General features: G+C 39.2%; 1 protein-coding gene across 2 annotated transcripts in view; it reads right to left on the bottom strand.

Annotated features, from left to right (window-relative positions):
- PBX3 (PBX homeobox 3) overlaps positions 1–8,268 on the bottom strand; it is a 155,717-nt gene extending 147,449 nt beyond the window's left edge. The window contains exons 1-2 of one of the 2 annotated variants that reach the window (XM_072123774.1): positions 6,697–8,268; positions 4,988–5,061 (exon numbers count right to left, since the gene is read on the bottom strand). In XM_072123774.1, the coding sequence (XP_071979875.1) occupies positions 4,988–5,061; positions 6,697–6,893 (271 nt within the window). In that variant the 5' untranslated portion in view covers positions 6,894–8,268. The remainder of the gene's footprint in view (positions 1–4,987; positions 5,062–6,696) is intronic. The other variant, XM_072123775.1, reaches the window with a different exon arrangement.
- Positions 8,269–14,919: the final 6,651 nt, after the last annotated feature.

The raw sequence follows: 14,919 nt of genomic DNA, 5'->3' as shown, positions 1-14,919 counted from the left end.
TCCATCAAATTCCTACAAAATCACGTCTAAACCTTATCTCCCCCATCGACATATTCCAGACCTCTTAGACCGCCCTTACTTACACTAGAAAAGTCCGCTATGCAAAAAGCTCTATTTCGGGATGTGATAACTTTTATTTTATCAGAAAATATATGACATTTCATTCCGCCCTCATAAAATGCTTCTGGATGCTGGGAAAAGAAATAAAATGTGGAATATTCTCCTGTCCCAACACTGTAATAATTACACACTACCAACATATGCATCAATTCAGGAGAAAATAAAAAATTTAACACACAATGCAAAACACACACAAAAGGCAAAAAAAAAAAAGTGTACAGTCTGGGGGTGAGGCTGCATTCCCATGTACCAACCTCCCCAATAAAACCAGATCATTGCTGAAGATACCCGCCACAACATAGAACATATGTGTGTGCGTCCTACTGTCTCAACGCCCCTCATTATCTTCATTTATTACATTTGCATTGATAACTGGCTCCCGCCTAACCTTACCAGAGGAAGCCGACATCTACACTGGAAACAGAGCTCAGTAATTGAGTTGAAGTTTTGTTGGATGTTTAACCCATTCATAACCACTGAATCTGCTAAAATACAACCGGCAATGACAAAAAAAAAAAAAAAAAGATTTTGTTTACTAAATGGACCTCCCTTTCCAGCACCCAGCAGCGATAATAGTGGGTGTAGCATTAGGATCACTTGAGATTTACATTTGGGTAAGATTCTGTGTTAGCTCAATGAAAAGTTATTTAACCAGATTTGAATACAGAGAGAACACGACTACTCTTCTTTAGAATAAATAGGAATGGCAAGAAAGATTCGGGATTGCAATGGACCTGCTAAACCTGTCACGTAGATGTAGCAGAGCCAAATTTGCAAAAAGCATGAGATTTTACATAAGACTGTGCCAAAGCTATTCCAGAACAGATATGACACATAACAGGACATAACAATAAATGGCATGTAAAGTGTTAAATGTCCATATAAAGTTTGTACAATGGAAATAATGAAGCTCATCAGTGGCCACATGAACCAACGAGGCACTTCTATAACAGAACAACAGTGTTATGATATCTTTATATAGATCACCAGGCATATGTTTAAAACAAAACAATGACCAAATATGAAATGAAATACACAATAAACAAAATGTTGTCAGTGTCTATAACACAATAAGACTATAGTCTTTACCTGGGGCAGTTATACGTTACAAGGGTTTGGAGTGGAAGGTGTAGAAGATACACGTGGGGGGGGGGGGGGGGTCTGAGGGAGGTGGTTTATCACAACTCTAAAAATGACATAGGAACAAAGGTATGTCTGATCACTTAGAATCAGCACTTTCTAAAGGTTATGTCAAGCTGAGAAATTAATATTGTAGATTTTTTTCCCCCCACCACCACGTCTTTGCAGGTGCATACACCGGTACATTTCTATTTTCTACCAGTGGATAATTTTATTCTCCCCTGAACAGTCGGTTCTTAATGTGTAGCCACAAGTTGCTTTTTTTTTATTTTACTGTCTAATGGCGTGTGGATAGCATATTATACCTTGCTCTTCAGGTTTAACTCATTGCATTACACCCAAATTATCTTTACTAATAAGTAATGAGATACGGACTACCATTTCTGCCATACGGATGCCTCTGCCTCGGCAACAAAAAGGTTAACATTCTCTCGACTGGCTACTCACATCTTGTTTTCTGGGTCAAAAATGTTCAGTGAGCGTTTCTACTGACTCTCTTTAGGCATATAAAAATCTTTCAAGTAGCCCGAGACGGTCCTTCCAGCTTTCCCCCCGCGGACACCTCGCTCAGTGGAGAAGTTCATTACATTTTATGATCTTCCCAAGTCTGTCCTGCTTAGAAGACGCGCAAAAGGCCACAAATCTGGCAAACCATCATGTATGCCATTAGACATTACTACCAAATGAATGGCATTTAAGCTCTCGGCTCCACGGTGCCTATATTATGGGTGGCTGACAGCTGTCAATGTAGCCTCCTGCTGGACGTCTATGTTCCAAGATCAAAAGTAAAAATTAAAGAGAAGATGTGTAAAGTTTTATAGGAACGATGGGCCCCGCACAGGTGTAGAGACCAAAGCGGAAAATATTTCACCTACTGTATATTATTTTTTTTTCTATAAGTATTTGTCTTGTTTTGTATCCCAAGATCTATGGAGCCATTACAGCCCCTATGTCAAACTAACAAATATTTCTAATTTTCTCAGTTCGCAAATACTAATGAAGCAATCTTACAGTTTTGCCAGTGTATTCCCACTAGGGGATAAAAAAAAACTTACATTTAGGCTCAAGCTTGTTGACAAAAGAGGGGGAAAAAAAAAAAAAACTATACACAATCATATGTTCCCGTGTATCGATTTTTATGCCTGTGGCTAGCTGGAATAAAAAAAAAAAAAAAACACAGCCTGTTTATTTAATTCCCAAAAAGGTCATTTCTCATCTACATGCACCAAACACAGCTCATGCAGCCTTAATCTCCCTCTCAGCGTCTAGAAAATTTTTTTTTCAAAGCAAGAAGAATGATTTGGGAGGGTGATTAACGTCTCAAATTTTAAAAGCGGATCCCAAAAACCAAATATTCCTCCGAAAAAAAAAAAAAAGGAAATAATTCTAGAGCACGATATAAAAAATACATTTTTTAAAATAAGCAAACGCCTGCTGCTATCTTGTGGTTGCCGTTAATAATGCCGGGTAACTATAAAATTATAATTTTAACACCAATTGGAAAAAAAATATTTTTTTTTGCAAGAATTTCCACTTGCAAGTATGCAAAATAGGAAGAAGAAGAAGAAGATGATAATAAATGTGCTGGCCAAAGTCAAACCTGCTTGTTATCTGCCTTTTTATTCAATAAAACCTGCCGGCTGATGTGATAATTAAAATGAACAAACATAATAAAACAGTCCTGAAGTGTAGGTGGGGATGGAGGGAAGCGTCTCCCTCGTGCAGTGTTTTGATACATTTCCCCGTGTAAGGGAGAAGCTTTGAAACAATGAAGCGGTCAGAAAACAAAAGACGTTTCCTGACCCTTTTCATTTTCGCCGGCTAATAAGGTAAAAGTTGCCGGGCTGGTATTAGCACACACACACACACCAGCCGCCCTCTGTGACATTAAACAGATTGCCGCCACCGAGGATAAAAACAAACACTTGAAATTCAGCATTGTTTCCAACTCCAGGAGCAGCTGCTTCCACAGCTCCACACGGCAGCATTGCAATGTGCAAAATCCATACATCCACCCGAAGATTTTACATCACGCTAAAAAAAAAAATTAGATGATGATGCAAACCGAATCTTCTCATTTAAACAATTCTGCTAGTTATTGATGTCATGGCCAATGCACCGGGTTCTTTGTCTGCTAAAAACGACTGAAGAGTCTTGTGCTCATTCATAATGTAATAGGCACGTCTTTTCCAATTTCCATTTTTCCTTTTGTCAATTTTACTGTCACTTTCCTAAGCCCGGGGTGCCAGTGGACATTTGTACCGATCAGCCCTTTCAGCCGCGGAGGCGGTTTCGCCCCCTATCTAATCTATGAAGATCTGAGATTTGACACCTTGCTTACAGCACTAGTCACTCTGATTAGGTTCATTTTGTAGCCTGAATGAAGTGTACAATTATTTCAATTATTAAAATTTGCCCTGGTAAGTGGTAACATACGCTGGGGCAAAGAAGCTCCACAACGCAAAGCTGGAGAAAAATAAATAGTCCTAAAATTAAAGTTTTTTGTACCGCTGTACTGACTGATTTTGAGTTATGAAAATATATTATATAAATTAGTACACACACATATATCATATGAAAAAAAAAAAATATTTAGTATGATTAAAGGTGACCATAAAGAATGCCCACAAATTTACCAGTGAATTTCTAAACGGCCCAGTGATTTTTTAGTAAACAGTAAAAACGCTCATAAGATCAGGTCATTGTGTATTATTCCAGCAGAAAGCAGCAATTACCGAGATAGATTTGGGGAGGGGGTTAAAAAAAAAACCCTCTCCACACACAGAAATTGACGGTGATTGATTAGGTGTGCCAGCAATTAATATATATATTGTAGTCATTTGATTTGCTACAATGTATCAATGACAAGCTCAACACTGAAACTGACACCCTTAATAGGTTCTGGTGATTTGACACCAATGAAATCCCCAGATTATTTAATGATCACTTTTTTTTGGGGGGGGGGGGGGGGGGAGAAAATACATAAGAAAAATCCAGAAAATAAAAATGTGAAAAGGTGGTCATGTGACTATGTATCACCGATATACAAAGACCAACTATGTACAGAGTCAGGTACCTTACATATGTGGCATCACACCATACACATTATTTGTGTGTATACATATATACACATACTGATTATGACAATAGTACATCTTTGACTAAGACGAGGAAATCTTGAATAAAATCTCATATTTCTATCTATTCTTTAATGGGGAATTCATTCCTCATCTGTCAATATCAAGACATCTTTACCAGCAATTTTGATGGTTAATTACTGATGTGATTGAATGTCACTACAACAGATTCCTTATTGATCTTTTCACTTTTTGGAGGGGCGGGGGACTATAGATTTTGAGGAGTAACATAGATTTAGCATTTTCCTCCTCCTGCATCCTACAAACCACAAGACTTAGGAACAATTTATTTTTGTGGATTGTGAGGCACAACTTTACGGCCTGTAGAGCTGCCTCCTATCCAGTTTAAAAAGGGTTAACCTTCCGTAGTCACTTGATCCGTAGGCCTGACAGGAGTAAGTGTGCCCATGGCCATCCCCACCCAACATCTGCCACGATATGTACACAAATAATCAATACATTCTGTTTGTTGCACTGGTACTTGACCGCACAATATTATGGGAAACAAAGATGGCGTGGCCCAGCGTCAAAGCAATGGCGTAAATGTATAACGGAGTGCCACCAGGGTTAATAAAGACTACAACTCCTACCTGTTTTCTCTTTGATTTCACATAGGACACTGAAGAGGGCTGGCTTCATCCGATGACAGTTTAGTGCATGTTTTCTGGAGGAAAAAAAAAGAAAAGATACAGAATCAGAAAAATATATAAAAGAGAAAAGATAGATCACTAATTGATGGATTGATATGAAATAGATAATTCATAGATCATAGATGTACAGGTAGAGAGAGATATAATGACTATATAGATAATTATTTGACTAATATGATAGATAGATAGATAGATAGATAGATAGATAGATAGATAGATAGAAGGTAAGTTGTGGATAATTCAGAGAAGATAATTGATGGATTGACAGGCAAGAGATAACTCATAGATGATAAACAGGTAGTTGTATGTGGATGGACAGATATGAGAATGAGTAGATAGATAATTCATTGATCATTGATAATAGGTAGTACACAGAAAGATGAGTTGTGGGTGAGAAGATAGTAGAGATATAGAGGTCATAGAATATACAACTTTTTTGTACTCTTACATATTTCATGTATATATGTGTATGTATCTATCTTACACACCTGTATATTTACTTCTGCATTATATATATAAGAAATGTTACACACATACTGTTTATATACACACACACCCTTCCATACATACAATAATATTTAATGAATATACTAAAATCAGAGACTGGGTAACAGTATCTTCCACATCTTCCTACTGATCCCAGTGTCAGGGGAACTTTGATAACTTGGCATGAACTTTGCCCAGTGCCCAAGTAGAGACTACAACGAGTTAAATAGAAAAAGTAGAAGCTTTCCCACTAAAAGCTTCCCAATTTCTAGTGTTTACTCACATGTCAGATTAGCCGACTATTATTGCAAATATAAATCAACGCCTGTCAGCAATAAAGCGCTTCAATCCATATCAAAACTGATTTATTAAAAAGGAGCCAACTTTGACGCTGCAGTAGATTTCCCTAACATTGATTTTTTTTCTCTGCAGTCGCATGTGCTGCTAATTCTCCCGAAAAACATGCAAAGCATCCATAGTAAGGACAAGCGAGTGGTACATAGGTTGTTTAAGGGCATAAAATGGGCACAAGAAGATCCAGCTCCTTGCACCTACTTTAGAATGTTTATGCATCATGTAAACAATTTGTAAAAGGAAGAACTTGGCAGCTGCTGGGATAAAAGACGCCGCGTCTAGAGGAAGTTCTCGTGTTGTCTTACATTACAGATGATTGCTCGTTGGAAGAAAGCTAAGTGGTCCTGAAAGCTTGACCTATAAATAATGCTCTATATGGGGAATCCGGATAACCAGGGACTCGCTGCGTTTATGGGCATCACTAATAATCGTGTACAGATTGACTGATTTTATTTATAATTATCACTCTTCCTATATAGGGCCAGATCCTGCCCTGGAGAGAAGAATGGACTGGAAGCTACAAGGAGGGAGCAGCATCTCCACACACACACACAATCACAGCTGCTGCAACTCCTCTTTATATCAGTTTGCCTCCTGCATGAAGGAGCCTCCAGCTGCATCGCAGCCTCAGCTCGTCGTTGCTACCCAAACATGTGTCGGATTATTTGACAAACTGCCTGCGTTGAGAAGTTGCTCACTCCAGGATGTACAGGAGTGATGAGCTGCTCTCATGTGTGGGGAGGGAAAGCGTGAGGCTGCGTCTATATGTGTGTGTAATTTTTTTTTTTTTTATTGCGATGGAAACCAACTTTGCTTGTGCCTCATCCAGGCTCTGATCAGTGATGGTCATGATCTGGTGAAGGATGTCGCCAATGTCCTGCTTCCTGCCATCCCCATCTGTCCCATCATGTCCATGGGGAGGAGGTAAAGTCATTCCCCCCTGTACCGAGTGACCGGCCATAGCCACCCCGGCCATAGTCTGCATCATCCTGGTAGGATCGTCCATACTCCTCTCTCCGCAGCCAAATCAATTGAAATACAGACTGCAAGGAGACAACCTCACAGTCAGGGGCACAACTGCTTGGGGGGTCAGTGCCCCGCACATCAACAATGACAACAAGCGTAAATCCCCAGCTGCTGGGTGCACTGACAGAGGGCGTAGAATACAGTTCTTCACTCCATCCAAAAGCCTTGCTGCCGGCTGATACAGAGTAACACAAGCTGCAGGTACAATTCGATTTCTGCCTTGAGACGGGGGTCTATTTCCAGCGCGCTTGTATCCCACCGCATGCAGCAAATACAACAAATTCTGGGGGGGTCTCATGAAAAGGTCAAAGGTCTCGGACTTCTTTATCTTCGGCAAAGCCACTTCCGATTCATCCCATTAGGACACAAAGTATCGCAAAAGCAAAATTCAATGCATCAGAACCTTACTGTCCAAAAAAAAAGAGTCAGGACTGAATTCTTTATTCCGGGTGTGAGAGAGGTGACAGATTCTCGGTGTAAGACGGAGGACAGTCCTGGATGTAACAACAAAATGCTTTATTCCAACGTACAAAAATTTTTTAAAAAAAATTCTAAATATTAAAGATGTAATTTAAGATTGATACATTTCTTGGGAAGGCATGGTGCTGGCGTTCTCCTTAGTCCTCTCAGTAATTTAGGATGTAGCGGCTTCTTCCATCCGTCATTTCTCTGGTCCAGGAGCTGACAATCTCCAATGATGGAGTAGTAGTAGTAGAGTAGTAGTAGGGATAGGGGGAGTAGTAGTAGCTGCAGCTCCTCGCTGATCACCTCCAATAAAATAAATGGAGATAGTAAAATAAGATGAATAGAAGAAAAGTCTCTGGGAAGAAGAAGAAGCAGAACTTGTGGAGTATTGATGACAGCAGAGGTGATAGAAATGGTTAAGGTGCCCGGAGAGGAGACGGGGACAGGGGGGATGATGATGATGATGGTGATGCCTCAGAGCAGCAATCAAAAAAGTTTTCCTTCCTCCTCCCGGTGGCGGTGATGAGGGGAGATGGATGGGGCCGCTGTAGTCGGGGCTCTCCCGGGCGGGATTTATGGCTCGGGCTGCTCGCCCCGCTGTACGCCGCCGCCGCTGCTGCCGGCCCCGGTGACGGATTGACAAGCTGCCAACGCCACTCACTCACTGCGGACGTGTCACACTTTGAAGGAGGGGAGGAAATAAAAAGGGAGACAAAATATAAATAATGGAGGCGGGCTCCTCCCCCCGCGTCCTCAGCCCCGGGAGGGGGAGGGGCATAAGGCGGGGCCTCTTCTCCTCACACACAGGAGGCGGGAGAGCGCGGCCGCCTCTCAGAAGAAATGGCGCGCCGAGGAGGTTGCTAGGGACGCGGCCAATCCGTGCGCGCCTCCGGTCTGTCAAGGTTGGCGTTGCGGTGTAAAAGGGTTGGGGAAGCTTGGTTGAGAGCACGTGGTTATTTTTTTTATTTTTTTTGCCCGCCCCGCCCTCTTCACTTGCGATTGGACGATTCGAATGTTGACGACATGAAGGGTAGGCGGGGACTTGGTGATTGGTCCTCATCGGATTGCCATGGCAGCGGGAGGAGAGCGGAGGGATGAGGGATGCTGTGCGGGAGGAGAGCGGGAGCGTGCAGTGTTATATACCATGTACAATGTATATAGAGAGCCTATACAGAGGCATATACAGCGTTATAGAGAGCAGGAGGATATACTATATAATGTAATCCAGGGTATAACAGTGTAATATACAGCAAGTCATGTACAGTATAATATACAGCATGTACAATGTATATAGAGAGCCTATACAGAGGCATATACAGTGTTATAGAGAGCAGGGGGGGGGGTATACTATATAATGTAATCCAGGGTATAACAGTGTAATATACAGCAAGTCATGTACAGTATAATATACAGCATGTACAATGTATATAGAGAGCCTATACAGAGGCATATACAGCGTTATAGAGAGCAGGGGGGTATACTATATAATGTAATCCAGGGTATAACAGTGTAATATACAGCAAGTCATATACAGTATAATATACAGCATGTACAATGTATATAGAGAGCCTATACAGAGGCATATACAGCGTTATAGAGAGCAGGAGGGGGGTATACTATATAATGTAATCCAGGGTATAACAGTGTAATATACAGCAAGTCATGTACAGTATAATATACAGCATGTACAATGTATATAGAGAGCCTATACAGAGGCATATACAGCGTTATAGAGAGCAGGGGGGGGTATACTATATAATGTAATCCAGGGTATAACAGTGTAATATACAGCAAGTCATATACAGTATAATATACAGCATGTACAATGTATATAGAGAGCCTATACAGAGGCATACACAGCGTTATAGAGAGCAGGGGGTATACTATATAATGTAATCCAGGGTATAACAGTGTAATATACAGCAAGTCATATACAGTATAATATACAGCATGTACAATGTATATAGAGAGTCTATACAGAGGCATATACAGTGTTATAGAGAGCAGGAGGATATACTATATAATGTAATCCAGGGTATAACAGTGTAATATACAGCAAGTCATGTACAGTATAATATACAGCATGTACAATGTATATAGAGAGCCTATACAGAGGCATATACAGTGTTATAGAGAGCAGGGGGGGGGGGTATACTATATAATGTAATCCAGGGTATAACAGTGTAATATACAGCAAGTCATGTACAGTATAATATACAGCATGTACAATGTATATAGAGAGCCTATACAGAGGCATATACAGCGTTATAGAGAGCAGGAGGATATACTATATAATGTAATCCAGGGTATAACAGTGTAATATACAGCAAGTCATGTACAGTATAATATACAGCATGTACAATGTATATAGAGAGCCTATACAGAGGCATACACAGCGTTATAGAGAGCAGGAGGATATACTATATAATGTAATCCAGGGTATAACAGTGTAATATACAGCAAGTCATGTACAGTATAATATACAGCATGTACAATGTATATAGAGAGCCTATACAGAGGCATATACAGTGTTATAGAGAGCAGGGGGGGGTATACTATATAATGTAATCCAGGGTATAACAGTGTAATATACAGCAAGTCATGTACAGTATAATATACAGCATGTACAATGTATATAGAGAGCCTATACAGAGGCATATACAGCGTTATAGAGAGCAGGAGGATATACTATATAATGTAATCCAGGGTATAACAGTGTAATATACAGCAAGTCATGTACAGTATAATATACAGCATGTACAATGTATATAGAGAGCCTATACAGAGGCATATACAGTGTTATAGAGAGCAGGGGGGGGTATACTATATAATGTAATCCAGGGTATAACAGTGTAATATACAGCAAGTCATGTACAGTATAATATACAGCATGTACAATGTATATAGAGAGCCTATACAGAGGCATATACAGCGTTATAGAGAGCAGGAGGATATACTATATAATGTAATCCAGGGTATAACAGTGTAATATACAGCAAGTCATATACAGTATAATATACAGCATGTACAATGTATATAGAGAGCCTATACAGAGGCATATACAGTGTTATAGAGAGCAGGGGGGGGTATACTATATAATGTAATCCAGGGTATAACAGTGTAATATACAGCAAGTCATGTACAGTATAATATACAGCATGTACAATGTATATAGAGAGCCTATACAGAGGCATATACAGCGTTATAGAGAGCAGGAGGATATACTATATAATGTAATCCAGGGTATAACAGTGTAATATACAGCAAGTCATATACAGTATAATATACAGCATGTACAATGTATATAGAGAGCCTATACAGAGGCATATACAGTGTTATAGAGAGCAGGGGGGGGTATACTATATAATGTAATCCAGGGTATAACAGTGTAATATACAGCAAGTCATGTACAGTATAATATACAGCATGTACAATGTATATAGAGAGCCTATACAGAGGCATATACAGTGTTATAGAGAGCAGGAGGATATACTATATAATGTAATCCAGGGTATAACAGTGTAATATACAGCAAGTCATATACAGTATAATATACAGCATGTACAATGTATATAGAGAGCCTATACAGAGGCATATACAGTGTTATAGAGAGCAGGAGGATATACTATATAATGTAATCCAGGGTATAACAGTGTAATATACAGCAAGTCATGTACAGTATAATATACAGCATGTACAATGTATATAGAGAGCCTATACAGAGGCATATACAGTGTTATAGAGAGCAGGAGGATATACTATATAATGTAATCCAGGGTATAACAGTGTAATATACAGCAAGTCATGTACAGTATAATATACAGCATGTACAATGTATATAGAGAGCCTATACAGAGGCATATACAGTGTTATAGAGAGCAGGGGGGGGTGTACTATATAATGTAATCCAGGGTATAACAGTGTAATATACAGCAAGTCATATACAGTATAATATACAGCATGTACAATGTATATAGAGAGCCTATACAGAGGCATACACAGCGTTATAGAGAGCAGGAGGATATACTATATAATGTAATCCAGGGTATAACAGTGTAATATACAGCAAGTCATATACAGTATAATATACAGCATGTACAATGTATATAGAGAGCCTATACAGAGGCATATACAGTGTTATAGAGAGCAGGAGGATATACTATATAATGTAATCCAGGGTATAACAGTGTAATATACAGCAAGTCATGTACAGTATAATATACAGCATGTACAATGTATATAGAGAGCCTATACAGAGGCATATACAGTGTTATAGAGAGCAGGAGGATATACTATATAATGTAATCCAGGGTATAACAGTGTAATATACAGCAAGTCATATACAGTATAATATATAGCATGTACAATGTATATAGAGAGCCTATACAGAGGCATATACAGTGTTATAGAGAGCAGGGGGGGTATACTATATAATGTAATCCAGGGTATAACAGTGTAATATACAGCAAGTCATGTACAGTATAATATACAGCATGTACAATGTATATAGAGAGCCTATACAGAGGCATATACAGCGTTATAGAGAGCAGGAGGATATACTATATAATGTAATCCAGGGTATAACAGTGTAATATACAGCAAGTCATGTACAGTATAATATACAGCATGTACAATGTATATAGAGAGCCTATACAGAGGCATATACAGCGTTATAGAGAGCAGGGGGGGGGTATACTATATAATGTAATCCAGGGTATAACAGTGTAATATACAGCAAGTCATGTACAGTATAATATACAGCATGTACAATGTATATAGAGAGCCTATACAGAGGCATATACAGCGTTATAGAGAGCAGGAGGATATACTATATAATGTAATCCAGGGTATAACAGTGTAATATACAGCAAGTCATGTACAGTATAATATACAGCATGTACAATGTATATAGAGAGCCTATACAGAGGCATATACAGTGTTATAGAGAGCAGGGGGGGGTATACTATATAATGTAATCCAGGGTATAACAGTGTAATATACAGCAAGTCATGTACAGTATAATATACAGCATGTACAATGTATATAGAGAGCCTATACAGAGGCATACACAGCGTTATAGAGAGCAGGGGGTATACTATATAATGTAATCCAGGGTATAACAGTGTAATATACAGCAAGTCATGTACAGTATAATATACAGCATGTACAATGTATATAGAGAGCCTATACAGAGGCATATACAGTGTTATAGAGAGCAGGAGGATATACTATATAATGTAATCCAGGGTATAACAGTGTAATATACAGCAAGTCATGTACAGTATAATATACAGCATGTACAATGTATATAGAGAGCCTATACAACATTACAGAGAGCCTGTAATACATTGTATAGTCTTGCAATGTAATAAAGTCATAATATACAGCATATATAATGTAATATAGAGCATAGACCATGTGATAAAGGCATACACAACATTATAGAGCATAAACATAGACTATACAATGTAACACAGAGCATATATCATAAAGGCATAACACATATAATGTAATAAAGAAAGAATAACATGTAATAAAGAGAATATACAATATAGTAAAGGCATAACAATACCACAAACACATACAGTGTATATGCTCTTTTATTACATTATATGTGTTTATGATATAGTTAAATCTTTACTATATTGTATATTTTCTTTATTACATGGTATTCTTTCTCACAGTGTATATTCTCTTTTATTACATTCTAAGAAACCATGTAATAGAGAATATACAATATAGTATATATACAATGTAACAGCATAATAAACACATCTAAAGTAATAAATATAATATACAATGTAATAAAGACAATATACAACATATTAGACACATATATAATGTAATAAAGTCATATAAAGAATGGCTGGACCATTATACAAGCTCTTATACCTTTTTTGTCATCCCCTTATCCTCAGACTGTAAGCTCTTGTGTCACCCCCTCATCCTCATAGACTGTAAGCTCTTGTGTCACCCCCCTCATCCTCATAGACTGTAAGCTCTTGTGTCACCCCCTCATCCTCATAGATTGTAAGCTCTTGTGTCACCCCCTCATCCTCATAGACTGTAAGCTCTTGTGTCACCCCCCTCATCCTCATAGACTGTAAGCTCTTGTGTCACCCCCTCATCCTCATAGATTGTAAGCTCTTGTGTCACCCCCATCATTCTCAGACTGTAAGCTCTTGTGCCCCCCCCTCTCATCCTCATAGACTGTAAGCTCTTGTGTCCTCCCACATCCTAATAGACTGTGAGCTCTTGTGTCACCCCTCATCCTCATAGACTTTGAGCTCTTGTGTCACCCCTCATCCTCATAGACTGTAAGCTCTTGGGTCACCCCCTTCATCCTCATAGAGTGTAAGTTCTTGTGTCACCCCCTCATCCTCATAGACTGTAAGCTCGTGTCACCCCCTCATCCTCATAGACTGTAAGCTCTTGTGTCACCCCCTCATCCTCATAGACTGTAAGCTCTTGTGTCACCCCTCATCCTCATAGACTGTAAGCTCTTGTGTAGACACATATACAATGTAATAAATTGATATACACCATAATAGAGAATGTATACAATGTAGCAAAATCAGACACAGTACACAATGGAATTCTTGGAATGCCAATATAATAAAAGCATAGGCAATATATTAAGAGCATATATCATGTAATAGAGAGAAAAACAATATAAAAGCATATAAACCCGTAGTAAAATGTCAACAGCACCTAGAGATGCTGTAAACACAACCACTCTCATCCTCCATGACTATAATCATGAGACATTTCACACTAATTTTCACCTCACAATATAAATAGATCCGCCCCATGTAACTTGTGTCTGGTCTAAATGATCCCCTCAGGATGAGGCTGGAGTGGCAGGGCCGTGCCCAATCATAAAACCATGTAACAATCCATAGGTTTAATGACAGGTTAGTAATGTGGGTGCACCTGTGGGTGCTGCTCAATCTTGGACCCACATTTATCAAAACTGGTGAAAATTACAGTATCTGTAGGGTGCGCCCATTTAATCAAAACTTGTGCACGGTCTTCATGAATCTGGCGCCCCCTGCACTGCTCTGGAAGTGGACACCATCTGTTTTTTGGTGCACTTTGTTCATGCTGCAGAATTTTTGCGTAAAACTAGTTGCGCATTTTCTCTGTTTTGACAGACAGACAGTGCAGCAGCGACAAAAAACTGGCGCAAAGTCAGACAGAAAACGGGCGCCAATCTTATCATTTTTGTTATCCATGGCCACCTTCCTTCTAAAATCAACCTTCAAAATTATGGTAATTAGCCTGAGGGGCTATTCTGTTATATGTCTTTATAGCCTCTTATGCTGCCTCCCCCTGCTCCCTCAGCACTTGTGCATTGAGGACTTACTGCTGTATTCTCAGTGCTGAGGGAGCAGGGGGGAGGGTGAGAGTGTAATAGTCTGTAAGATTAGATCACAGAGGGGTTAGGGTAGCCCCTGAGGATCATTTGCATAATTTTAAAAGTTGCTTTAAAAAGAAGGGAGGCCATAAGAAATAGAAGAATATTACAACTTTCACCGTTC

This window comes from Engystomops pustulosus, chromosome 9 (assembly GCF_040894005.1).
Source record: "Engystomops pustulosus chromosome 9, aEngPut4.maternal, whole genome shotgun sequence".
Taxonomy (NCBI): domain Eukaryota; kingdom Metazoa; phylum Chordata; class Amphibia; order Anura; family Leptodactylidae; genus Engystomops; species Engystomops pustulosus.
The sequence above is the reverse complement of the archived record's forward strand: the minus strand, read 5'-3'. Positions and strand labels throughout refer to the sequence as shown.